A 27,999-nucleotide genomic window follows, 5' to 3' on the forward strand; every position below is an offset into this window, starting at 1 on the left:
CTCAAGACAAAGCTGTTCTCAGATGCTTTCCCCCTAGCTTAAAATTACTTATTCTTATTATTTTTATTTTTTATTTAATTTGTTTCATTTTATTTTATTTTATTATTATTTTTACCTTATGTTTTATCTTAATGTTTTTAAATGCTTTTTGACTCTAATTCATTTCCTTCTTTCTTCCCTGTTTCCTTTCATTTACATTTGTTAACTTTGTGAAGCACATTGAGTTGCACCTGTGTATGAAATGCGCTATATAAATAAACTTGCCTTGCCTTGCCTTGCCTTGAATTCAAATCTGCATCTGGCCCAGTGGAGGCACTGTGGAACAGGCCATTTTTCCCTGCCTTGCAATAGCCTTTCAGCTGGAATATGGGGAGGGATTTTTCCCCTTTTCTATTTTTTTCTTCTTCAAGAAACTCAACCATGTGATGAGCAGGAAGATTCATCAGTGGATTTGATGCCCTGAACTTCCACGGGAGCACCGACACAACAGAGGGCTCTGGTCTCAACTGAAGGAAAACGGTAAGCCAATACTATTTTGACAATATTGTTGCATTTTATGAGAGGAACTAGTGCTAGCTTTAGTCAGACAGTAAGCTGATTTAACATTATTTAGAAGGCAATTTATATTCCTTGCCATGTTATCGAGTCGTACAGGAGTTAGTGGAGTTAAAGTTGCTGAGTTTCTGACAAAGTGATATTTCAGGGCTTTGACAGAATTTGAATATCGGTTTTAAAAAAAGTCACTTAATTGCAGTAGCATAATGTTGCACGCTTTGTTAGGCCAATTTAGCAAATCTTGCACAATATATCGAGCTGCAAATATCCACCATAACCATATTTATTTATTTTACAGATCACCAGTCTGGTGTCACCATTTTGCAGTTAGGGCTTGTTTGGCGCGGATAATATTGATTACGCGCGTGCTTGATGCACGCATTCATTCAATTCGTTATTTTGTTTCTTAGCTGCAGACAACAATGTAGGCTAGTCTGGATGAGTAATGTAACAACAATTTCTGCTATCCTAATAATTGACCGTGACTTTCAGGTAGGTTGCGTTGAATGCGGTGACTACCAAACTACTACACAGGTTCACTTGAGAACGAAGAGGAGCCAGCATTACCATGAATAAGAAGCTGGACCTTTCCCGGCTGTCAGATGAGGAGGCTAAGCATGTCTGGGATGTCATCCAGAGGGACTTCAACCTCAGGAAGAAAGAAGAGGAGAGGCTGGGGTGCGTTGGCTCATAGTAGGCCTAGTGGTTACAGTACATTAGATTTTGTTTACAACGTTATAATATATAACATTATGATGTGATATTTCCTGTGAATTGCTTGGGCCTGTTTGTTTGTTTTGCTCATCTCAGCGCAAATACCTGAGTGATCTGTTCAATGTCGCCTAATTTGATTCAGTTCTAAAACAGTAGGCTAATTGCTGGACACAGGTAGACCTTACTTCGATCTTCATGGGATATGAAAAATGTGCAGGTTCAGACCATATCATTGGAAAATATTATCTCCAAGCAACCCCCCACAGTGGAATTGTCCAACAAAATTATCATTTTGTTCATGTTTTTAGTATTTAAGTATTTCTCGTAGGCCTAATCTGTCACTGGAGCAGTGTGTACCATATGGCAGGAAATAGTGTGTCATACATGTTATTTTACGTTCTTGGAAAAGCCTGAAACTGCATACAAACCCCTGTCTCCATAGATTGTAGTTGTGATACATATTATGTGGCAACTAAGTCCTCTAAGTCTTCTGTGCGTTTATTGTCCTGTTTTCTTTGCTGTATTCTGTCACACCCCTAAGACTCTTAGGCAGTATTCCATGCAGCAGTTAAACGTTTAGAAGCCACTGCTGTAAGGAAGACACATGTCATCCCACCCCACCCGAAGCTTAGAAGCTGAGAATGACATTACATGGGTTAAAAGAAATGACAAACAGCGTCGAGCTCACGCAGCCTCTGGCTGTGGTCAACTTCAGATGTGTGCTATACGCGGAGCATGTGCTTTCCATAGAATATTGTTTGGGCCCAGGAATGCTGGCGTTTTGAAAGCCTCCTGTTGTGAGTCAGACTGGGATGACCATCATGACAGAGTCACAAGGCAAGGCAAGGCACATAAGATGCACACCATGCTCCTCTTCCCCACTCACTCTGTTGAGGGGGAAAAAAAAATCTAAAATACACCCATGAGGCCTGTTCTCTCGCTGTTACAAAGCCTCCTCTGTCTGTCTGTCCTCTTCTCTGTGTCTTTTTCATCTCTCTACGTAGCCATGGAGGATATGTGTTTGTCTTGGGTGTTGTGTCTGGGTCTCAGCAACAGAAATGGCTCCATTGTATTAGGGCTGTGGAATTATGGGATAATGAGCACAGAGACCCATCGTTGCTGCCACATGAGTTTGACTTTGTGGACTATTGCTTGTTGCTCCATTGGTACGAACTGACAAGACCTGAGGGCAGTGATGGTATTTTGGGCAGTGAACATTTACTACTTTGTCATATCTCTTAAGACCATGAGCAGTAAACTCTGTGTTGCTGGAAAATCATTCAATCGAAGTGAAGTAAAGTGAAAATATTTTTAAAGCAGCGCTAACTGTAAACTTATTTACCGTTTTGGTGTAGGTTACCCAAAAGCTTTCCGGTTATTCATCAGTTTCTAACAATGCATTGGCTATCGTCACAATAATTTAGAGAAGTCTCTTTGTGTTTGGGGAAACTCCTTTTTTTTAATTTTTAAACATTTATTTATTGATTTTTTCATTACCACAATAACCCACAACCACCCCAAACCCAAGGCACATAAAAAACAACAACCATAACAAAACAAACAAAAAAATATATATAAAAATCATCATCATCCCTGCAATTGAAAATTAACTAGAGTATGACAAAACAAAATTCCCATTCAAATTCCCACAGTGTCCCAGCCCTCTGCATAAATGTTGCTACTTTTAATATAATCATAAAATATATACCAAACCCTCCAAAACCTGTCCATTTTCCCCTTTATATTATAACTAATTTTATCTAAAGCAAAATAAAAACAAATCCCATGCAACCATTGTGCCAGCACACAAGGAGATTCTGCTTTCCACTGCCTGGCCAAGCAGCGCTTAGCCTCTAAAAAACAAAAATTTAGCAGGCGTTGCACATCATCAGATGGGGAAAATTCCTCAGGGTAGATGTGTAACAAGCACAGTTTGGGACTAAGGGGCACCTCTTGCTCAACTATCTGGCTAGCAACCTCTAACACTTTTTTCCCAAAATGATAGGGAATGTGGACACATACACATACAATGAAACAAAGACCCTTTATCATGTTTACATTTAAAGGGGTATGCCACTATTTTGGGGCTTAATACAGTTAAAATCGTTGGCATGTCGCTAAGCTAGTGAAAGTCAATGCATCCGTGTAGCATGCTACATGCTACAGTGATCCATTGACTTTCACTAGCTTAGCTACATACTTCCTCTTTTAACTTGTCTTAAAGCAAGACTATGCTTAACATGAAAAATAAGACACGTTACCACCTTTATAAACCCCAGCCAACGATTTTAACTGTATTAAGCCCCAAAATAGTGGCATACCCCTTTAAAACAGGTGTCTGGAATATTGGGATTAAATTGATGTAGCTTGGCTGGAGTTATGTATAATCTATTCAACCATTTGTATGGTAGTCATTTAGAATTTGTATTTATAGTTTGTGAATGAGCTATAGCATATGCTTCAGACCAGTCTTCCTCTGAGATATCCTCCTGTAAGTCTGTTTTCCAAGCTTGAAGGATATTGTCTGATGATTATGAGGATTTACTTACAAAGAGATTATACAATAAGGAAACCTGTCCTCTGGAATTTAAGAAATTGAGAATTCTTTTTTTCTAAAGTAGAAAGAGGGGGTAGCTGTAAACAACGTCCTTGATGACTTAGAATAAAGCTTCTCAATTGTAAATATTTTAAGAAGTGTTTGTTAGGGATTGTGTACTTGGACTGAAGATCTTCAAATGACATGAAGATATTTCTATCAAATAGGTCAGCCACCTTAGCTATACCTTGAGATGCCCAAAATTTTAATCCTGCGTCAGATCTACCAGGTTTAAAGGTATTATTGCCATAAATGGGGGGTTTGGGAAAACTCCTGCTTCCAATCGTAGGATGAAAAAAGGAGAACCACTTAAAAATTAAACCGTGTCCTTCACCTCTTAGACATCACAGTCAATCATTTCCTTTTTGGACAGTACATATGATTGATTTGATCTGTATGCTGCTTTGACAGGGAACTGAAGACAAAGCTTGAGAAGGAGGGGAACAAGAGAGAGCTGATTGCTGGCCAGACCAACCTGGCAGAGTCCCACTGCATCCACTGTCTGCACCCATTCAGGTTCCTGGTCAACAGCAAACGCCAGTGCATGGACTGTCACATGTTCACCTGCAAGTCATGCAGCCGGTACAGCAAAAAGGACCGAGCATGGGTGTGTGACCCTTGCCGCATGGGCAGGTATGGTGATCTAGTATCTAAGGGTATATGCACGTAAATCCAGTTGAGGTTGAAAATTGTGCACATCCCAGGAAATTTTAAATAGCAGGATTCTCAGGGCCCCCTCTGCCAGAACTTGGCCCTCAGAATGAATTGCCCCTGTTGCCTCCCCTTGTGGTGCCCCTGCAATGGAACACAGTCACACTTCTAAACCTCCAATACCACTTGCAACATACGTAGTTGTGTTCAAACGATTTATGTGTATAGTGACAATAAAAGGCGACCGTTAAAAGTTAACATATCCAAGATATACCAGATGACATTGTACTTAACAAAATGTGTATTTATTAATATTCCCCAATCATAATTCATAATCATATTTCAAATCACATGCCGTGTACAGTGTTTATTTGGCAGAGAATTAGAGAGCTGAGTCTTAACTCGATCTAATTTCGTCCTTCATTTGCCCACTGATGTGTTTACTCTTGGCTGGCCCTGTGCCCCTGCAGGCTTCTGAAGATCGGAACATTGGGCTGGTACCATGACAACGTGCGTACCCGCTTCAAACGGTTCGGCAGTGCCAAGGTGATGAGGTCACTGTATAAGAGGCTGAACGGAGAGCGTACGTACCATATAATGTACCCCTGATAAGTTTCACTTATGTCTAGGCCCTCACAGGGCTCTTGAATGTTCCCATGAGGTAATCTGACTTTGTCAGCTGACAGAGGCGTATAGTGTGCTCTCTTGGCTGTACTGTAATGTCGTAATGGATAAACAAGACAGCTATGTCTTATAGGATGTACTATCCATGGAAAAACGTCTGCCATACCTATACTGTAATGTCGTAATGGATAAATGAGACAGCTATGTCCCAAAGGATGTACTATCCATGGAAAAAACGTCTGGCATACCTTATTTTTATTGGAATAGCATTTACGATTTGTTTTGGTACATTCATTTAGTCAGCAGAATAAAGTAGGTTGTCCCATTGATCTTCAGCGTTGCCTGATGTCAGGATTTCCTAATAAGATGCAGCACACAGGCACAGAACATGAAGGAGAAATTCCAACTGGTCTTTATTAATATTAGGCAGTAGGTTGACTAGGACATCGTGTTGATATTTGACGTAGTTACAGTTTAGAAATAGTTTGCTCCTCAGTTGTCCTATAGTGTTGAAGTGGAAATTTCTCATAGATGTCTTAAGTATAGAGAGATGACCTGGTCATCCAAACTGGTGTAGAGTCTGGGGTTGGTGACAAAAAACAAATCAGATGGATTTACCATTGACTTTGTTAAAAGCTTGTTTTATTTTGGGCATTTAACCCCTTATTGAAACAGGACAGTGGAAGATGGAGACAGGAAATGAGAGGGAGAGGCGTGGGTTGGGGTTGGTAGGGGGCAGGCGTCTGTGGTGTCAGGTGGTACTGGGATATGATGAGCTCCCATGGACAATCTGCCCGCTCACAGTATGGTATGCTGCCCTACAAAGGCAAAGTGTAGTAACTACACCAACACTGAAACTGAGAAAAAGGCCTTCAAAGCTTTGGTATGAGGTTGGATATTGTATTAAATACAAATTTGATAGGGCAATATCTTTAAAATGGGAAAACATTTTCTCAGTCTAAACTCAATTTCAACAAAAGGTGTAGTTTCTGCACTTTGCCTTTGTAGGGCAGTATGGGTGTCTTACCGCAGTGTGTCACAGCACCCTCCTGACATCACTAACTTTTGGGAACATTAGTTCAAGCTTTAGAAATAAGTAACTTAGTATTGCTTTAAAAATCACACTCTAAGAAAACAGTAGTAGGTAACCATGGTAAAGAGATTGAGATTTAAAAAAAAAAATTGAATACAAGCCAGATAGTGTCCCAACTCCCCAGAGCTGTTCTGCATGAATGAAGCTGCAGCTGAGGGATGACTGGATGGAATGTGAGGCGCAGCAGGAGCAGGGGAGATTAGACCGAATTTGGTGTTTCCTACTAGACTTCTTTTTTATTAATTAAAGAAGGATTTTTTAAAATGGCTCTCCTCTCTTCCAGGGACCCGTGATGATGATACAGTTAGCATGCCGGATGTTGGACGCAGTAAGTAGCAAAGTTCATCAATATGACCAACCTCACAGTGAAAAAAATGAAGTGTTAAGTCAACACATAGAGAGTTGTAAAACTCATCTTCTGAAGTGTATTTGGTCCCAGAGTACTCTCTAAGTCAAGGGTCAGGAACCTTTTTGGTGGAGAGAGCCATAAATGCCAAATTTTAAAAAAGAAATGTTTATAAGAGCCTCACCATTTTTTAAAAACACTGATTAAAGCATGTACTGTATTGCTTTCACTGATAGTAGGTAAGTATGGTTGCCAACTGTTAACTTCATTATGGTGACGGTCTGGGAGAATTTTGTATTTCTTAGTATTTCCTGCATTTTAACACTTTTTAACCTCCCTTGTCCCGTTTCAACTCAATATGGAACATGTACTTTTAATTATAAATACAGGACAATTCCATATTTCAAGGGATGGTTGGCAACCCTAGATAAGTAAGAGCCATATACAGTTCCCAAAAGAGCCACATGTGGCTCTAGAGCCATAGGTTCCTGACCCCTGCTCTAAGTGTTGAATGAACACTGTATTTTTTACTGTGGAGGAAGGAGGAAAAACTGTAGTTTAACGGTTGTCACTTCTGCAATGTAAATGAATGTGTTGATTATTTCAGATCCTTATAATGGCTATGATGAGGACTATTTGGATGCAGCTGAGGCTCAACGCTACAAAGCGGTATTGTGCATTCATCAGGCATCACAACCAAAACTGGATTTACATAACATTTTCATGCCATTTAGCTTAGCATTCAGAATACATAGTACATATGCATGCCTGTACCAGTGATAAAAGGCAGCCATACACAGAAACAACTGTCACATCATGGTGTAGTGCTATGTGAGTCAGTGGGTCTTTGAATGTCCACACTGTGTATGTGTAAGGGGTTGGAGCAGTTTTCTAAATGTATTTTCCATTCAAGAAATAAAAAGTAAATCTAGGTATAGTATACTCATAAATACATAATAAAAAGTACATTTAGCTATAGTATACACATACATAAGTAATAAAAAAGTAAATGTAGAGATAGTATACACATTAATGAAACCTATGTCTCCATAGTGCAGTAGATGTGAAGATGTGATGTCATAGTGACTGGATATCTTTCTTGTGCTGTTGTCTTAGATGAGGAAACAGAAACGTCTCCTGTCTGTCCACCCACTTGACTTTGATGTGGAGGAGTATGCAGCCCATTCACGCCGGCAGTCTGTTCAGGTATTACACAGAAAGGGGTACACACTGGGCCTTAATTTTAAAATTTGCAGTGTCCGTTTAACACTGCTCTGAGAATATATCTTCTCAATCAATTTACTTTTAATTCAACTCTTTGGTTGGCACCATTGAGAGCATTCTGACGGGGGCCATTATTGCATGGTATGGGATCTGCTCTCAAGCCAACAGGAGAGCTCTTCAGAGGGTTGTGCGTACAGCTCAGAACATATGCGGCTGTGACTTACCCTCCATACTGGAGCTATTCGAGGGAAGGAGCATCAGGAAGGCAAAACAAATCTTGGCTGATCCTAGTCACCCCAACCATGAACTGTTTTCTATATTACCATCTGGGAAACGGTACAGAAGCCTGAAATCTCACACTACCAGACTCCAAAGTAGTTTCTTCCACCAAGCAGTTAGATTACTGAATTCATGCTGAAGACAACCACCACCCCCCTCCCCCCCTCTCTTTTTTATTTTTAAATCTTTTTTCTTTTTGAGCACACAAAAAACACAACATGTTTACTCTTTATAGGCTTCAAACCTATAATAAGACGTAATAAACTAATCTTCAATCTTGAATCTTGAATCTTGGTGTTGAATTAAGACTTACAGAGTTGGATTTAAAGGGACACTGTGCAAGAAATGGCCAAAAACGGTACTGCAACTATGCTGCTCATTGAAAATGGGTTGGCCATCACCAAATTTGATATTTACATGAAAGTTTACAAACTAATAAACAAATATTTTCTATTATGGTCCAAGTAGAGTCATTTTTGCAGCTAAAAATGGCTATTTTTGGAAATTCAAAATGGCGGACCATGGAGAAGATCCCCCTTTTCATGTATGAAAAATGCAATTTTTCCAGTCATAATGAATACTTAGAATTTGATGGTGGTGGTAAGTATTCATGAAAAAGGTAACATTAGTGAATGGGCAGCATGAATTCTGGAAATAAAGAACTACAAATCTCACACAGTGTCCCTTTAACTCTGTTTTTAGTGCATATAGTTTCACAGTGTTAATTCAACATTCAAAGATTTGTATTTAACCCCTTTGTGCAGAGCCTGTTATAACTAACCTACTGTCACCAAAACTGTAGCCTAATGACCAAGTCTTAATCTGTTAATTAAGGCTCTTCGTAATGTCATAGCAATGTTGTTTTGATGTAGTTGAGTCTTTTCAGCTATGAGTGAATGGACCCACCGACAGGCACTTCTGCACAAAGAGGCTACCACTGAAATCATTTGGGACCATATTCTCTGAATAGTGTGCATTTATACTGTGTATTCTATTGACCAGGGTAACCTCTAAACACCAACATGCTGTACCTCCTTAGGAGAAACTCATCTTCTTATGCTTTTTTTGTTAAAATGCACAGCACCATGGCACATTCTAATCCAGTGCCTGTTAATTAAATGCCATCAGATTGACTAATCCTATATTCATTTTATCCATATTCAATTCAGCTCAAAAGTTGATTTTGGGCCGTTGAAGTTTGGACCTCTTTCTATTTGGTGAATGTGATGTTGAGTTGCTATTCTGCTTCTGTTCTCTTGTGTAGTATATTCCGAATGACATGGACTACAATGCTGACTTGTATAACCAACATCGCATGAACCGCAGAAAGAGTTTGGACAGATTCATGCGAACAGGTGTGTATGACTGACACTATTTTAGTACTTTATTGAGCTGCTCTTTGGACCTTGTAAAGCACTTTTGTTTACATTTTTAAAAAATTAGCATAGGCCTACTCCAAATATTTTCCCAAAAGGTATCGCTGTTTGCTAGCTGTCTGCTGATGTTGCATAACCTTTTGGATGTTTTTGGGAATAAATAAAAATGTTTTTTTTGAAATGTAAACAAAAGTTGCCCCCATTAGAATAGCTCATATCTCGGAAAGGACTGAGCCAAAAAATGCGGCGTCACCGGGTACTGACAAGTCACGGGTAGCGTGAGCAATACAACAGCACATTGAAATTGGCAGGAGTTGCCCTTTAAGCATTTTTTGCTTCCAAAATCCTCTCCGAAGTACCTGGTTCATCATTTGCGTACTTGGCAAACTTGGTATTGCTTTAAGTATTTTATTAGGCTTTCAGTGTATGTACTGCATTTCAGATAAGACTATTGAGACATTGTAGGAAACGCATGGAAGAGCGAGAGGCAAAGACAGAGTCATGGAAATAATTTGTCAAGAATTAAACCTGTAAACTTATTGTCGACTTTGCAGACTACACACTCTATATCTATGGAATGTACTTCTTAGCAGCTTTACCTCAGGGGGCATCCAGATTTGTGCTGCTGTCTTGCACACACTTAAACCGCTTTACAGCCATGGCGTTGGTGTCGTGTTTGTGCGAAGACGGAAAAATGTGACATAGCAGGGTAAGAGAACTGGTTTAGTTCCCCCCATCTGATGCAGAAGAGGAGACCTTGTCTGCAGATGCGGAATTTTGTTGAAGAAAAACACTTTTAATTAAAAAATGATCCCTGGAAAGAGGGTCTTGTGCACACTGTTTTGGATGCCGTGCATCATCGAGTACATACGGATCACAAGGTTGACATGCTGAATGAAAATGAGTTAACAGGAGCATGAGGAAGTGATTGGGCACTTAGGCCAGGGAAGATGACGAGGGTCGGTGGGGGGAGAGGGGGGGTCTGGACAAAGAGGTCAGTTGTCCCGGACCCAGGAAAGGTGGGTGGGCGAATTGGGTCCCCTTTACATTGCATGCAGGGTTCTAAATGAACAGAGAAAGTTGGCGTCTGCGCCATAACTTAGGATCGCTTGTTGCTTGGTGCGACTGCTCACCAAAAATAGTGATACTAGGACAGTCAAAAAGATGAGGCGCACACAAGGCTTGCAGGTTCAAAAAGTGTATTGTGGACGACAAATTAACAAAAGAAGTCAACGGAAAATATCTGGAGCGTTTCGGACCTAGTCCATTATCAATGTCTCCAGTAGAGACATTGATAATGGACTAGGTCTGAAACGTTTGTAGCTCCAGATATTTTCCGTTGACTTCTTTTGTTAATTTGTCGGCCACAATACACTTTTTGAACCTGCAAGCCTTGTGCGCGCCGCATCTGTTTGACTGTCCTAGGGTTCTAAATGAACACCAGCCAACCAAACAAATTTCAGTTTGGCTAGTATAAAAGTCCAAATTACTTGCCACTGTGACCCATTAGTGAGTGTGTGTTTGGCTTGTAAGATCTCCTAACCAACCTACTAGCCAGTTTGGCTGGTGATGATAAAAGTTAATTTAAAGCCCTGATTGTATGTACAAAGTAAAAATTCAGTGTTATTTTAACACTTAGAGAGTACTCCTGGGCCAAAAACACTCTAGAATAGTGTTTTTTGACTGCTGATTCGGGACTCGGTACCCAAAAGTGAGTCACAGATGATGTTGTGTAAAAATGTCAATTAACTCTTTTATTGCCAGTTTCAATATTTACACAAGATGTGGTATTGAATAAATTAATAAAACATAAATGTATGACTATATTTTTGATATTAGAATAATGAATGGACTTGAGGACTATTATAAGGTCATCAGACCTACAGATACATCACATGCAAACGCTCCAAACAACAAAGTGGTGTCTGACTAACCCACGGCCTGACAGTGACACGCCAAAATAATTGGGTCACACTTGAAAGGCCATACAAAATTATGAGTCCCAAGACCATTCCAGTTACGTAACAACCACTGCTCTAGAAGACGCTATGACTGTCTTAAGTGTTTGATTAACATTGCATGTTTTTACTGTGCGGAATTGAGGGGCCCTTTCAAATAACTTTGTTCTAGGGCCCGGCCAAAGCTGTCGGCGGCCTTCTCAGAAGGACCTGAGCATGGTGTTGCATAACAGGGCCTCAGCCTGTTGCATCATCCAGTCAGTCCTATAGGGAAATGTTAACGGTACTTTCTGCTTTTCAAGAATATATTCACGAATGTTTCCTGTTTTTTTACCTCCTACAATCCCCAGAAAAACAACAAAGTCGAAAAAGAAACATTAAAATAGAAACTAGACTAGAAACTTTTTTTTAACATCTCTTTATTTTCCACAAAAGATAGCTCATTCGTTGATCTCTTGGTTGAGTTTACTTGTCACGCAGTACTTTAAAAAAAAATCTAAAAAAATCTATATATTATTATTACATTCTTTTTTTCTTTTTCTTTTTCTTCTTCTTCTTCTTCTTCTTCTTCTTCTTCTTCTTCTTCTTCTTCTTCTTCTTCTTCTTCTTCTTCTTCTTCTTCTTGGGCAATCATGGGTTAGCGATTAGGGTGTTAGACTTGTAGCCGGTTTGAGTGCTGACCCGTCAGGTTGATGGGTGGAGCAGTTAGCTAGTGCTCTCCCCCATCCTCCTCCATGACTGAGGAGGATGGCACTACTGTCCCGCCGCATTTGCTACCTTGGGCCACTGTTTGTGACTGACCGGGATAGGCATAAATGCAATTCCGTTCTGTGCGGTGAGTGACCACTCTGCTATGGAGTGCTGTGTCACAATGACAATGGAAGTTTCCCAGGTGGGCTTTCACTTCACTTTCTTCTTTTTCTTCTTCATTTTTTACTTTTTTTTCTCCGTTCCCTTCCCACAGATGATTCCTTCGCTGACCCCCGGATGGTGCGTGCCCGCTCCCTGTCCAAGATCAACTCGTCCCTGCCGCAGCGCTCGGGCTACCTGGACACCTCGGAGGAGGAGGACAGCTACCGCTACCCCGTCTACCAGCTGCCCCCACGCAGGCGCAGCAGAGCCTCCTCGCAGGAGAACGTCAACCAGCCACCGGTGCGCATATACAAGATACAAGATACAAGATATTTTATTTGTCATGTGTATATATATATGAAACATATATATACAATGAAAAGCTTCCCTGCTCTGAGAGTCCCAAAAAAGGTTAAAAAAGAATGTAAAAAGGCAAAAAAAGTAGGAAAAAATATATATTTAAAAAGTTGAAAGCTGCATAAAAAAATGGCAGGTTGGAGAAAGGGGAGATGTGATGAGTGGATTCCTTCCTATGTTGATGTTTTTGAATTCAACAGTCTGATACATTGAGGAAGAAGCTGTCCCTGAGTCGGCTGGTGTGAGCACGTAAGCACCTGTATCTCCGGGCAGATGGTAGAAGGGTGAAGTGTGTGTAGCTGGGGTGGTGCGGATCAGCTATAATTCGTTTGGCCCTCCTCAGACACCGTGTGATATATGTGTATGCATGTGCATATGTGTGTGTGGGTGCTGTGTCTGTGGGTGGGTGGTGTGTGTGTACTGTATTTGTGTGTTAGTTAGTCAGTTAGTTAGTTAGGTACACACCAGGCAGGTTGTACTGCATTGCCTATGATATGATAAAAACAAAGATTTAACACATACAATACACATTCACCCAGATATACCAGACATGACTTAACAAGGCAGGACAGGACAGGACAAACTATTCAAAATTTCTGCGCACGTGTGTGTGTGTGTGTGTGTGTGTGTGCGTGTGTGTGTGTGTGTGTGTGTGCGTGTGTGTGTGTCGTGTGCGTGTGTTTGTCAGTGTCTATGTGTGTTGGTGTGTGTGTCGGTGTGTGGTTCAGATTACAGATGTTCAACCACGTCAAAACTTAAAAGAACAATTATATACAGTAGTATGTTGCAATCTAATAGAATTTATATGCAAAACGTGAGCAAGTATTTCAATGTAGTATATGTGATTATGCAATTTGCTGTATTTTGCTGGGAAAGGAAGGAAAAGGAAGTCTATTATGTCCAATACATATGCAATTATTACTCTTCCCCACACACATAATTGCACATGTAAGCAGCACCTATCAAGTTTCTTGTAAAGGGTGAGCATAACAGAACATAACGAGGCACGTCGCACGTCAAGTCACATTCTTCATCTCTGGAAAGAACTTTGTACAGGCAAAAGGCATGTACAGTCAGTATATTAATAGGCTGCTTCCTCGAAGTACTTTCTAACTGTCCAGGCCGTGCTCAAGAATGACACTGACCGTTGAAGAATCGGTGACAGGTTGTGTGTGTGCGCGTGTGCGTCTGCATGTGCGTGTGCGTGTGGTGTTTGAGGTTACAGAAGTTAAATCAAGTCAACCCAGTGGTGTCAAACATAAGGTCCGGGGGCCGGAGGAGCCCCGTACAAAGTTGCTGCAGGTTTTTTTTTGCTGGCCATTTACAGTCAATGCTCCTGATATACTCACTGTCATCCTCTTTGAGATGATTGACTGCAATGCGATTCCATTTTGTGATATTGGGTAAGATCAAATTGGCTGTATGTGGCCCCTGGACGATATTGACCCCATTGAGTCAACCCTTACAAAACAATAATATGTTGTAATTTAATAGAATTTATGTTGCAAAACTTTAGGAAATATATTTCAATACTTTATTAGGAAGAGATGTCTATTATGTTATATGTGACATTTATATTACGTTTTTTTTACCAGACCAATAATTGCACATGTAAGCATCTATCAGTTTACTTGTAAAAGGTGAACATAAGGCACATCACACGTCGTCAAGTCACATTTTCCATTTCTGGAAAGCACTTTGTACAGGCAAAGGGCACGTACAGTCAGTGTATGAATAGGCCGTTTCCTCGAAGTACTTTTTAAACTGTTGAGGCCATGCTCAAGACTGACATTGATGGTTAAAGAATCTGTGACAGGTTCTAGCATCATGTTACTTTGTCCATGTCCTAACATGACCTGCGACTTTAAGTTGAAAGTCATTGTAAATTGGTCATGACTAAACCTGATTGATTAAACTTCATTGATTAATTAAACCTGATTGATTAAACTTCATTGATTAATTAAACCTGATTGATTAAACAGATTGTTTACAATTAGGTAGGCCTAATCATTTGTCCATTTCATTATATGTCTTGTTCACTATAATTAATGTAATTTTTGACTGTGTGAGGGTACTCACAGAGATATTCTAGACAGAGATACGTAATTTTAATTCTTTGCCGGTATCCATTTCATGTCGGGTGAAGGCCCTTTAGGAGACCTTCGGTTAGGAGACCTTTGGAGTCCTGAGGTTGAGAATGAATTGAGTCCCCTTAGCGCTGTAGATGGCGGTAGCGCACTTCTTGTGCAAGCACCACAAAAAAGCAGAAGAAGGGGGGGACAACGCCCCCTTAGGTGACCCAACTTGAGCACACTCTTTTACATTGGGTGGGCGTGTTTTGAGATATCTTGCTCTGATGGACTATTTTTGGTATTCACATGTGCTGCTTGTATGGTCATGAAGTGTTTTATCCTACCAAATTAAACCCCATTTGTTGATTTTATTTAAAGGGACACTGTGTGAGATTTTTAGTTGTTTATTTCCTGAATTCATGCAGCCCATTCACTAATGTTACCTTATTCATGAATAATACCACCATCATAAAGTAAAGTATAAAGTATTCATTATGACTGGGAAAATTGCACATTTCATACATGAAAAGGGGGATCTTCTCCATGGTCCGCCATTTTGAATTTCCAAAAATAGCCATTTTTAGCTGCAAAATGACTCTACTTGGACCATACTAGAAAATATTTGTTTATTACTTAGAAAACTTTCATGTAAAGATCAAATTTGGAAATTGGCAGCCCAGTTTCAATGAGCAGCATAGTTGCAGCACCCTTTTGACCATTTCCTGCAGAGTATCCCTTTAAATCTAAACTCTAACCACCTTACTTTCTATCCTTGTCCCCTGTGCATCTCTTTTTCTCACTCTCCATTCCAGATGCATGAGCTGAACAAGCGCATGTCCGCTATTGAGAGCCTGCTGAATCGCCTGGAGGAGAAGATCAGCTCACCACCTGAAGTAAATCTTCTGAGGAGCTTCTCCTAAACGAGAATTCAAACTTCAGCCTGAGCTGACAAAATATGGTTTAAAACACACAAGTATTGAAAGTGTGTAATGGTAAAATCGTAACTTTACAACAACACTCGAACACAAGAGCCAGAGCGTTTGAAGAGGTATGTGCATGTATACCACTTCAGTAAGCGAAATATCAATAAGTTGTCATGGGCACAGTGTGGTGGTTGATACAGTAAGAACTAAGTCTGAAGATAATCTTGTTGGCTTAATTCATGATGAAATCTATGGTCATTAAAACATTAGTAAATGCCTCATAGGTCATTAGTAATAACATTAGCACATATACTTATCTCATAAGGAAATTGGATCAGTGTCTTGGCAATAACAATATCATTTATCTTTATTATTAGACACAACAAATATTTTTTTTATTATAATTAAACACTTAAATGCATTCCTGTAACCAGAAGTGGGTAATCCCAGCTTCACAAAGTAACAGTCCTGCCATGGTTGCACAGGTACACATAACCCAGGTGGCATCTACTGATCTCACCTATACAGTACCTGGTCAAGTTTATTTACTATAGTCTGACGTTTTACAAGATTACACGGTAAATGCTTATAAACAGAGGTGTATTATATAGATGTATATGTAAAAGAAATTACCGTAAAAGACCCTCATTCGGTACCCATTTGGTACAGTGGAACAACTGACGTAACAACCTCGTAATAGTACAGTAATTTTGTTGATCCCTGTTGGGAAATAAATACCAAATACTACACTACACTGTTACACTTGTCTTAAATTTACTTCTAATTTTACCTCTTACATCATGAATTTACTTCTACTTTTACTTGATACATCTCCAGTTATAAGCATTTTGTGGCATGGCACGGCCTGTTTACTGTCTGAAGTCAGGGTTTACCCACCTCTGCCCATAACACTTATTGGAGGTTTCTCTTGGTGCTCCTGCTGTAGCCTGTGGCGGCCTCGACCATGCAACAACAAGTGGAGGCGGACAAGCTCAGGAGGAAGCTAGACGAACTGATGAGCGACAGAGCGCTATCGTCGTCCGACGATGAAGACCTCGGTGTGGGGACCCCGAAGAGAAACGTCCCGAGAAGCCCCGGGATGAAGAGGGCGGGAGGTGGTGGCGGGGTTGCCCAAGTCGCCCCGACTCCGGCTGAGGCCGGCTCCAGTTCCTCCAGTGATGAGATGCCTACCGAGGCCCAGAAGGCAAGATCCGTTTCTTTCTCCCAAAGACCCTAAATGCTAATTTGCCGAAGCAAACACTGCGCTTCCTTTGTTGCGCTCAAAGTACACAATGGTATGTATTTCGCAAAGGTGTGTAAAGTAGAAGTAGCAGTACTATTATGGATGTACATAATAGCAACACCAGTAGTAGGCCTATGGTATTACATAATTGTAACATTGTATTATCATACTAGTAGTGTTGTAATTACGTCTGTAACAATACTTTCACTTCTACTTTATACATCTCTGATATTTCAACTATTTTGCTTGCTTAACGCAGCTTGTCAAGACTAAATGCAGCTTATTTATGAGTATATAGAGGTTTACCTGTTTATGGGGGTCAGCAGACTATGCTACGTTGTAGCCTTCCAATTCATAGTCTTCTGTTACGTCACAAGAACAATCACCGGGCGGGAAATAATCGTTTTCAATTGTCTGTGTAAAACTTTACACTGTGAATTTATGGTGTGTTTGTATAAACAGAAAAAGTGGAGAGATGTTTTATCCATGCTGCCAGGCAGTTCTTGTGACGTCACATAAAAAAATATTATTTATACCTCATTGATGAAGTTTTATGATAATGTCTGAATTAGTTATAACTGGAAATTAAGTGCTGAATGTGAATTTATTTATGAACCTAACAGTAGCCAAGCAACTGCTGGCCACTATACTGACTGGAAATTTTCTGAGCATGCGTCTTGTTTGGTTAAAAAACCATGCATAAAAAACATCTTGTGACCTTTAATGCTGTATAAACCTCAGACTCTAACATTCTGAAGGTTTTTATCATCTTTGGAATTGTACTGTAATGAATAAAAGCCATATTTTCCGGTTTGTAAGTTGCATTATTTTGCACTGAGACAAAGCTCCAAGTCCATCTGGTTTGGTGTATGGGTAGAAATGAAAGGCAGGTACAACTTATGATACATCTGATTGATTTTGCTTGACAAGACAATTTAGCCTCACATGGGTTGGGTGATACTATAATTTTCCAAATTGTTCGATTGTATCGACTCCATATTCCCTTGATACGTTGTTTGATTGTTATTGTGATAAACTTTCACACAACAGATTGTGAATAAACGTGTATGATGAAAGAAGTGGAATGCCATCATAGGGTGCTATGCTAACATGCTATGCTAACTATACATGCTTATCTTGAAAAATAAAATCATACAAATATTGTGGATCGGAATGGGTCCTCACTCTGCCCTGCTGACACAAATTCACTGAATTTAATGAATGTGCTTAACACTACACTCCCAATTTGTGTTGTTTTTGTTGTTTTGTTTAGTTAATGAGAGTGAGAAATGGCTTGGATAGGCTACTGGTGGATATACTTACAATGCAACCTAAGAATAGGGCTAACACGTGTAATGAATAGCTTAGCTACGTTGTCCAACTATCAAATGTTGTCATAAAGCATACTGTGAAAAAAGACGGGGTCCATATCTGTCCGAGTCAGCTGAAGTAAAACCAATAAGAGAATTTCCAGTCAGTATAGCTAAAGCTAACACCTGCTGGCCTAGAGGGACGTCTGCACAGCAACAGACCTTGTGGAGGTCATTACTCGATGTTATCCTTACTGTGAGTTAGAATATATAATGGGTACAAGGCGAAATAAACCGAATAAACAACTTAAAGCATCACCAAGTAGTTTTTGGTTGCCCTACAGGTTTAAAAACTTAAGGTACACCAGGGACATATACGCACATATTTAAGAAGCAAATCGAAGTTTGTTATTCATTCCTATGAGACAAGCAAAGTGGGGTGAACGCAAGCGAACTGGCCGAAGCAAAAATACATTTGGCCTGGTTTAAAATGAAATGCAAATGAGGAGCAAATTTCGCCTGTGATGACCAAATCAGCAGTTTTAGTCCATTTGATTTGCTGCAATGACCTGAATGGAATGATGCATATAGTGTTGCCAACCGTCCCTTGAAATACGGAATCGTAACAAAGTGCCATTAAGTGTCGTGTGTGTGTGTGTGCGTGCGTGCCTGTGTGTTTGTGTGTGTGCGTGTGAGAGAGAGAGAGAGCAGAGACTTTTTAAGGAGCCTGCCCACAATAGCAACATGACAGGTAATGACACTTTACTTTTGTGACCATCATAATTTACAACACTTTCATGACTGTGTCATGAAATATCATGACAGTGGTGTGTCATGCTCATGACAGTACTGTCAAGTGAAAATAATAAGCACAACATCAAAAGTCCATTGTGTATCTCTCTTCCCTTCTTCAGACTTGTGAAAATGGGAAATATAATGGGAAAATATAATTGCCATACTACATCACAAAGGCAATATGCTTAAATTTTGTGAATAGAAATAGAAAAATACATTTAAAATGGCCACACTTCTCAGTCCAACATGAATAGAAAATAGAATAGAATAGACTACATTTTATTTGTCATTGTAACTAACAAGAACAATGAAATTGAGCAGCTGTTGTTGGGTTAGCAGTGTAATCAAGATAAGAAAGAAGGGGAAAAGGTATGCAAATCCCCACAAACCCACTTTAAGACAAAGAATGGAAATTTTAAAGAGATTTTCGAGTGTGAACTTTGTTGAACAACATAAAGCCTACCTTGGGGTATTACCTTTTGGCTTTGTAGGATAGCATAGGTTTTGGTTGATTGTTGATTGATAGATTGATTGATTGATTGGTTTATTTATTTTTTACATATTTTTATTATGACATAACACGTGAAAAAAAAAGAAATTCTGAAGAGTGTGTGTGTCCCTGATTATGCAGCTCAAGATGGCACATGAACAAGGAGGTTTGTTTGTGTAGGCCAGGGGTGGGGAACCTTTTTCATTCGAGGGGCCACTTCAAATTCCTCCAAGGGCTGTACAAGTCCTCCGAGGGCCGTACTATGAACACAAACCAGGATTTGCCCCTGCACTTTAGGCCTATATTGAAGGTAGCCATCTTTAAAACAGATCCCACCTTCTCTAGGTCCCCTGGATATAACTTCATTGCATTGCAAATTAAATTTTTACGACTCCTTTACACAATGCGTCATATTTCATGGTATACTGCATAACATCAAAATTCTATCGGGGGACGGATAAAACGGCCTCAAGGGCCGTAAATGACCCTCGAGACATTGGTTTCCCACCCCTGGTGTAGGCCAAGGCTACTTACCGTAAAAATGTAAACCTTCCTGGAGATAAATATTCATGAAAAAATACAGGTTTTTGAATGAGCAACATACATATTTTGACTCTGATCACCTAAAAATCATGGTCATCATTGGACATTTGATTATCATAACAAAATATACTGTAGCCTACATTTGTGCTAGCGGCTAATTACTTTGCCTTTTTTACATGGTTTCATTCACTGTGGCACAGAGACACCCCCCAGATTTAGACAATAAAAAGACAATAAAAGTCACACACTGTATCTGTCCATCCAATTCACTGACAGCTGATCTTGTGGATTATTAGTGAAATTAATTGTATTGAAAGCAGAGACAGAATAAATACAAAATACTACATGAGAGGACTGTTGCAGTATTCCACCTCTGCTGAGGTGACATTGGATACAGAAGTTGAAGCTACTTCATTTTGCTAAGACAGGTCAATACATGCACCTGCGTCAGCAGGTAGCCCAATTAAGTCTACAGTAATTCACTTTTTTCTCATAAAAATACTGTAGAGAGCTGAAATGGTTTTATAAGGTTGAAAATGAAACTAGCCTACTTGGTGGTGCTTTAAGAACAATTTAGTACATGGCCCCTGTTATAATTAGTCATCAGAGTATCATTGCTCTGTCAACTGTCAAAGTAGTGTCATAGTTACTCTGGCGTAACAGTGTGCATTAGGAGAAATGATAACAGCTACATCTATGCTAGCTGGCTAATCCCTGTTCCCTTTCTACATGGCTTCCAGAGGTCGTCTGCGGCGGCCCTTGTTGACATCACAACTGAGATTCTAAGAACTATTAATGCCACAGAGAAAGCAGTGGCAGACTTGACCCCCACAGAGCCTAAAGTCAAGCCCCAGATAGAGGGCTCAGATGTCAGGCAAGCAGACGAAGCTTTCAGACAACTTGAGGAAAATGTAAGGTTTTGGTATCAAACAATGATTTCACCACATCACAGCACCGTAATAGCACACTGAAAATCGTTTGTTTATAAAATGTGACTTGTGTATACCTACTTTTTACTTGCTGGCCTAGGGTGCTTTTGCAAAGAAATCAACTATTCAACTAAACTAATTTACTAACCAATTAACTTTTTTAATTTATTTATTTTTTAACTAAAATGAACATTGAAAGCAGTTCTGTAAAAAAAAACATGACATTTCTGTAATACAAGACATAAACATGCATAAACACTGCATGAACACTGCAAATTATGATGTTAAGCTTGCCCAGCTCATAACATTTCGCTCCATCTCTCCAGCTCACGAGGGAGCCCTGAACAAATAAGACATTCATTGTGCAGAAACAAGAGAATAGGCATGACTCACTGGTGAAGAACCAAGGAAATGCATTCAGTGTTTCTGGGAATGAGGTTTACACAGTCATGACGGCCATTTCTGTAAAGCATCATGAACACATTCATAAGGCCTCATGAAGCATTTCTGGCACCTCCATTTGGTTTACAGAAATCATGTGAATGAACTTCACATGTATTTATTTACACATACTAGCTGTGACTGACTGCAGTGTAAAACAGCTGCTTAGGAGCAAATTAACTAAGTTAACTAAGTTAACTTTGACATGCAATGGGGAGGGATAATGCAGGCAATATAATAAAATAAATAATAAATAAAAGGATACAGCATGTTAATTAAAGTGTTAAAGTTGGCATTTCATTTCATACTGTAGGCCCCTATCTCGTTTACTTCTTTGCCACTGACGTCATCCTTGCTGTCAAAAGGTGATAACGGCCATATGAAGATTTTTGAGTGCAGTCATGGCTAAAAATAGACAAACACGTCCTTACACGCACGCACACACACACACACACACACACACACACACACACACACACACACACACACACACACACACACACACACACACACACACACACACACACACACACACACACCTGTTGGTCATTAAAAGACAAGATAAATACTTGGGTTTGTAGAATGGGTTTATAATGTCTTAGATACTGACCCCATCAACCTTGCATTTAAAACAAGTGGGACACTTTTTAATATACGTAGTATCTGATAAATATTAATTAAACATATTGATGCGTTACACAACAGATGGTCCAAGTTAACGTAATCAAGTATTTACTTCATATGCATTTGACGATCCCTACTTTCGTGAACAGATCAAGGTATGAATATGCTGGATGCATTTTATTGGTTCTTTTTGCTAGTGTGAACGTCATTACCCTCTTACTGCAGATGGGCCTATTCACCCAACACTCAACTACATCATGTAAACATTGCCATGGCGATGCAGAGAGTCTTAAGCAACCGATTAAGACTTGGTCATTACCATTTTGGTGATGGGGGTTAAACCTTCAACACATCACATGACGTCTAACTTTGAGCTGATCTAAATTTAACCTTGTTGTTTTTTTTATTTTTTTATTTTTTTATTTTTTTATTTCTTTATTGAGCAATAGCATTACAAAGACTCAAAAAGGATGGGATGAACCCTAAACATAAACATTGCTCACTTTTCTTTTTTAACATTTTCAGAAAAAACATTCACCCTCCCACCCCTCCCAGGCCCACATCCCCAACAACCCCATGTTAAGCACAGTGCATGAATTAATTTTTATTTTTATTTTTTTATTTTTTTTAACCCGTATCTCCTGTTTGTATCTGTTTGTTGTTTACCTTTCCCTCAGGTGTACATCACGGCCGGCACTGCATATGACATGGAGCAGACGTTGCAGTTGCTGGAGCAGAACACCAGGAACCAGTACGGCTGCATGACCGACTCCGAGCTATCCGAGCTGGAGGACCAGGTGGCCAAGGCAGCCGCCAAGGTCCAGTCCACGGAGAGCGAGGTGAGGACAACGTTGACTTAAATCTATTACAGTTTTTTTCAATTGCTAACAAGCGCTTACCCATACTTTGGATACTTTTTCTAAACTCTTAACACAGACTACCACCTACCAAGCAGAATTGGCCAAACAGTTCACTTTCTTCTCAAAAGCACACACTGTTAAATATACACAAAGAAATGCATTCATTGACTGCTAATTGTGTGGAAAAGGCATGTAATATGTCAGCTGTATGACAATGGAAAGCCCTTGGTGTGCTAACTGTATTAAGAGTTTTGCAAATGTTGCTGATGATTGGACAAAAGCTTGTTAGGAATTGAAAAAAACTGTAGTAAAAATAATGGAAAATGTTTTTTAATAGGGTCACCATACAGTAGGCGCCCCTCTTTGTAATGGTAAATCTTTAAAGGTGCACTGTATAATATTTTTTGTAGTTTATTTCCAGCATTCATGCTGCCCATTCATAAATGTTACCATTTTCATGAAACCTTACCACCATCATCAAATTCTAAGTTGGATTTTTTTTTTTCATTCATACTTTTCATACATTGTCTGCCATTTTGAATTTCCAGAAATAAACATTTCAGCTACAAAATTTTACTTTACTTTCGTCATACTAGTTAATATTAGTTTATTATTTAGACAATATTCATGAAAATATCAAATTTGGCAATAGGCACCACAGTTTTAATGAGCACTATAGTTGCAATACCTACTCTGGCCACCATCCTACACAGTGCACCTTTAAGGTAGTAGGGCCATGTGACCACCAGACTGTCATGCATCAATTGTATATGTGTCATCATGGTCATTTGGTTGAGCTGGCGAGGAAAAAGTAGTGCCGCATACTGTAGGACATGGCTCTAAATTAACCTTTTTCATCACCAGCCAAAATGGCTAGTACATGTTAATCTATCAAGCCAGACCCGCATTCACTAATGGGTCACAGTGGCCAGTAAGTTTTTTTTCCCCTTCCAGCCAAACTGAATTTTCACCTGCATTTAGCCGGTTAGCAGGTGTTAAAGGGACACTGTGTGAGATGTTTAGGTCTTTATTTCCAGAATTCATGTTACCCATTAACTAATATTTCCTTTTTCATGAATACTTACCACCACCATCAAATTTTAAGAATTCATTATGACTGGAAAAATTGCACTTTTCTTACATGAAAAGGGGGATCTTCTCCATGGTCCGCCATTTTGAATTTCCAGAAATAGCCATTTTTAGCTGTAAAAATGACTGTACTTGGGCCATACTAGAAAATATGAGTTTATTACTCAGTGAACTTTCATGAAAAGATCAAATTTGGCAATAGCCAACCCAGTTTCAATGAACAGCATAGTTGCAGTACCTTTTTTGACCATTTCCTGCACAGTGTACCTTCAATTTAGAGCCCTGCTGGATGACCAGTTAGCCAAGGTAGCTACCAAGGTCCAGTCCACTGAGGTGAGCGGCTAGAGACCAGTTTAGTGCACCTCTCCTCCACACACCATTCAATATGACAAATGACCAAGGCGGCTGCTAAGGTCCAGTCCACAGACAGCGAGGCGAGGCCTGGGATTAGCCACTGTTATGGTTAACCCCACTCACTTCCATTCACTCCAGTCCATACAGAGTAAGGTAAGGGGAGACAACACTGCTCACTACTGAAAGTGAGGCGAGGGGAAGACAAGCACCATAAGACAGCAAGGTGAGGTGATAGAAACCAGTTTAGAGCACTTCTATGCATACCATTCAATCCCACCACCGGCCGAGGTAACAGCCAAGGTCCAGGCCACTGAGAGCGAGGTGAGGGGTAGGGGTGTAAATCACAGTCTTCATGATGATACGATACGGTATCAATTTCTTAAAGCAGGGATTCGATTCTTTTCAATACTCGAGAATTCCCCACGATACGATGCGATTCGGTTCGTTTTTTTCCAATTACTTTTCCACTACTATTGTGTTATGGAGCTAGGGCATTGCACAGGGGCCAGCAATTCGATTCTTTTCGATTCTTAAGAATGCCCCACGATACGATGCGATTCGATTAAATCGCCGGCCGATACTTCCGATACATCGATACTTTTCGATTTTATTTACATCCCTAGTGAGGGGACACAACACTGTCATCACCGAATTGTTTTGGGTCAGTTACCCTAATGGAGGGGGACATTTTCCAAGGACCCCCCTCATAATCACACCACTAATGTCCGAGAAGTAACAGTAAATCTACAATTTTAGAAGGATGAGGGACCGGAATGTCGTGTGTACAGTAGGTAGACATTTTGCTTAGCTGAGGAAACAAAATGAATGTGAATGGAGACCAGATTAGGGCGAACCACAAACCACCAAATCCCAGCCATTAATGATATGGTCACCCCCACTCACCTCTGCTCACAATCCGACACCAATGACAGAGGCCAATATCCTAGTCCACAGAGAGCAAGGTGAGGGGAACGAACGGACACCAGTTTGAGGCATACAGCCAACACTGTCCTCTCCAGGCCCTCTATGGTGCTCACCTTGTTTTCACCTCGTCTCAAACTGTTCACTCTGACTCACTCTGGTCATTGGCAGAAGCCCGGGTCCAGAGGCGGACTTTACACAAGACAAACCTAGGCATATTGCCTGGGGCCCGACCAAATCTCCCATCCATAGGGGCCCCCAACTGTCACACCAGTCACGATAAACACACAAAAACTAGGCCTGATTTGTCACTTATGTGAAGTAAACAAAATATACGAGACAAAACACTAAAATAGCACCCTCCTTTCTTCCATGCCAATTGGTGATGTGTTTAAAGAAGGACTTTTGAGGGCCCCGTGTATTTTGCCTAGGGCCCCAAAGTGGCTAGATCCGCCCGGGTCCAGTCCAGGCGATGGAGACAAATATAACCAAACCATTAACACTAACACTGCCCGTCATCCATCCCAGAGCCCCTGTCTGTGGTCAAACCACCCCCCCCCCTCCCAAGCACACACACTTCACCTACAGAACATACTTCACACTATTCAAATGGGCACCAACGGATGAAGCCAAAGTCCAGTACACAGTGATGAGCAAAGGGGATGGAGGCCAATTCAGGGCACACAGTACAACAACCCATGATGTCAACCTTGGCTAGTCTATATTTGTAAGTGGTAGAGGTGAGTGACCAGAATGTCACATTATGCAGGCCTACAGGTGGCCATTTGACTCAGTCTTGGGGTTAGTAAAAAATAATGTAAAGAAATCAAAACATTTTTGTGTCCACCCTATTTGCGGTACTCAATCTACGAAAGACAGCATTTACTACAGTGCTTTGGCGAGTTACAGTGCTTTACAATTACATTCTCCTATTCATGCACTTACTGTACTGTACATAGACACTGATGTCGAAGGGTGCCTGGCACAGTACAGTTATCACCTTGGAAGCAGTATGGGCAGAGAGAGTAGAGAGAGAGAGGTTCCAATGGCCCATTGTTTCCGGGTTCTATTATTGCAAGGGGGAGTGGGGGGAAATCCCCCTTTAGGCAGACCTAAGGACTGTTCTATTCAATGCTAGGAGTATTATGACACGCCCCTTTAGGCAGACTGGAACCTGGTCATGTTAGGTGCCCATAGCAACCTATTACATTGGCATATCTCTATATACTTAAAGAATCTCTGGTATGGGGTTGAGTGCACTGAAGGACACCACACCCCTGCTATCAGGCAGAGCTGGCAGTAAACCACATCACTAACACCTCTCTGTTTTTAGTGTTCTTTTACTGTCTATTTCCCTAATGCCCTCCACATCTTTCTACACCTCTACACCTGTCTCTGCTGTCACAGGTGTCGGACATTGAGAATAAGATAGCTGCACTCAGCACCAATGGCCAGCAGGACAGGCCGAAGAAGAAGGTCAGAGAATTGTTGCGTTTTGTTGTAGTAGTCAAGTCAAGTTGTACTTTATTGTCAAAAATCCAGGTTAGCACAGGAGTTTGAAATTGTGTTTGACCAGTCTCCAATGTGCAGTTAAACACAAGCATGCACGCACGCACGCACGCACGCACGCACACATACAGTACACACACACACACACACACACACACACACACACACACACACACACACACACACACACACACACACACACACACACACACATACAGTACACACACACACACACACACACACACACACACATACAGTACACACACACACACACACACACACACACACACACACACACACACACACACAAAGCAGCAGCAGCAGAAGTACAATCAGTGGTAATGTGAAGTAGTGTAGTAGTAGCAGTTGTTGTAGTTTTTGTTGTTTGGCTCAGTGTCAAGTACTGTATGATCATAGTTTTAAGTGACAACTTTGGATATTTTTTTTCACCCGCAGGTATTGAGCATGTCCCAAAGAAAGAAGTTTTCTCAAGATGTTCCATCAAGTAAGGCTTAGAAAAGCTCAAACTACTTGCTAAAAGTCTAAAATCAATCTAAATGTACATCTTTTCTGCTTTTGTGATGAGGACCAAGTGCCATTTCTGTCTGCATAATTCCCAAGACAATACTTTATCCTAAAAAATCTTAACTTTGAATTTGACTTGACATTCCTGTCATTCCTGTGACATTCCTATTTCTAGGATAATGTTTAAAAATCTAATGTTTTACATGCATTTCACTGTAGTGGGATGCACAAAAATTAGAGACAGGTGACCTTAACTCTAAGCTGCTTGAGGAACAAACACTGCTGCTATAATTTCCATGCTATGCTATGCTTTTCATTTTCATTCCATGCTATGCTTTTCAAATACTGTATCAATACGGTAATCTCTTAAGCTTGCTGTTTTTATGTCTGTAGCTGAGTTTAAAGCATATCTTAATGACACTTTTAAATCTGTCTGCACTTGCTTTTAATCTTGTAATGTCTTTTTAATCTTGTTTTATGTTTATTACTTTTTTATGGTTTTATTGTGTAATTTTATCTCTTCATCCATATTAATCTTTTCTGTTTTGTCTGTGTCCTGTCTGTAAATGTAATGTGTGCTGCCGCCTCGGCCAGGGCTCACTTGGAAAAGAGAATTTTATTGTCAATGTGCTTTTATTTCCCTGGTTAAATAAAGGTAAAATAAAATAAAAACACTTTACTTGACACCGGCGTCCTAGGTATGACATTACGTAAGGGTTAACGTTCGGCGAGAAGGTCGCTACCGT

At 40.2% G+C, this 27,999-nt stretch overlaps 1 protein-coding gene across 1 annotated transcript; it reads left to right on the forward strand.

The window, feature by feature from the left end:
* The first annotated feature begins 390 nt into the window (after positions 1-390).
* mlpha (melanophilin a) lies at positions 391-27,945 on the forward strand. The gene is made up of 15 exons (XM_063212591.1): positions 391-519; positions 1,048-1,233; positions 4,277-4,498; positions 4,987-5,099; positions 6,517-6,561; positions 7,187-7,248; positions 7,696-7,785; positions 9,347-9,437; positions 12,381-12,568; positions 15,510-15,590; positions 16,567-16,824; positions 20,742-20,912; positions 22,673-22,834; positions 26,627-26,695; positions 27,185-27,945. The coding sequence occupies exons 2-15, from the start codon at positions 1,124-1,126 to the stop codon at positions 27,242-27,244; spliced, it is 1,722 nt and encodes a 573-aa protein (XP_063068661.1). The 5' UTR covers positions 391-519; positions 1,048-1,123; the 3' UTR covers positions 27,245-27,945.
* The last annotated feature ends 54 nt before the right edge of the window (positions 27,946-27,999 follow it).

This window comes from Engraulis encrasicolus, chromosome 12 (genome assembly GCF_034702125.1).
Source record: "Engraulis encrasicolus isolate BLACKSEA-1 chromosome 12, IST_EnEncr_1.0, whole genome shotgun sequence".
Classification (NCBI taxonomy): Eukaryota; Metazoa; Chordata; class Actinopteri; order Clupeiformes; family Engraulidae; genus Engraulis; species Engraulis encrasicolus.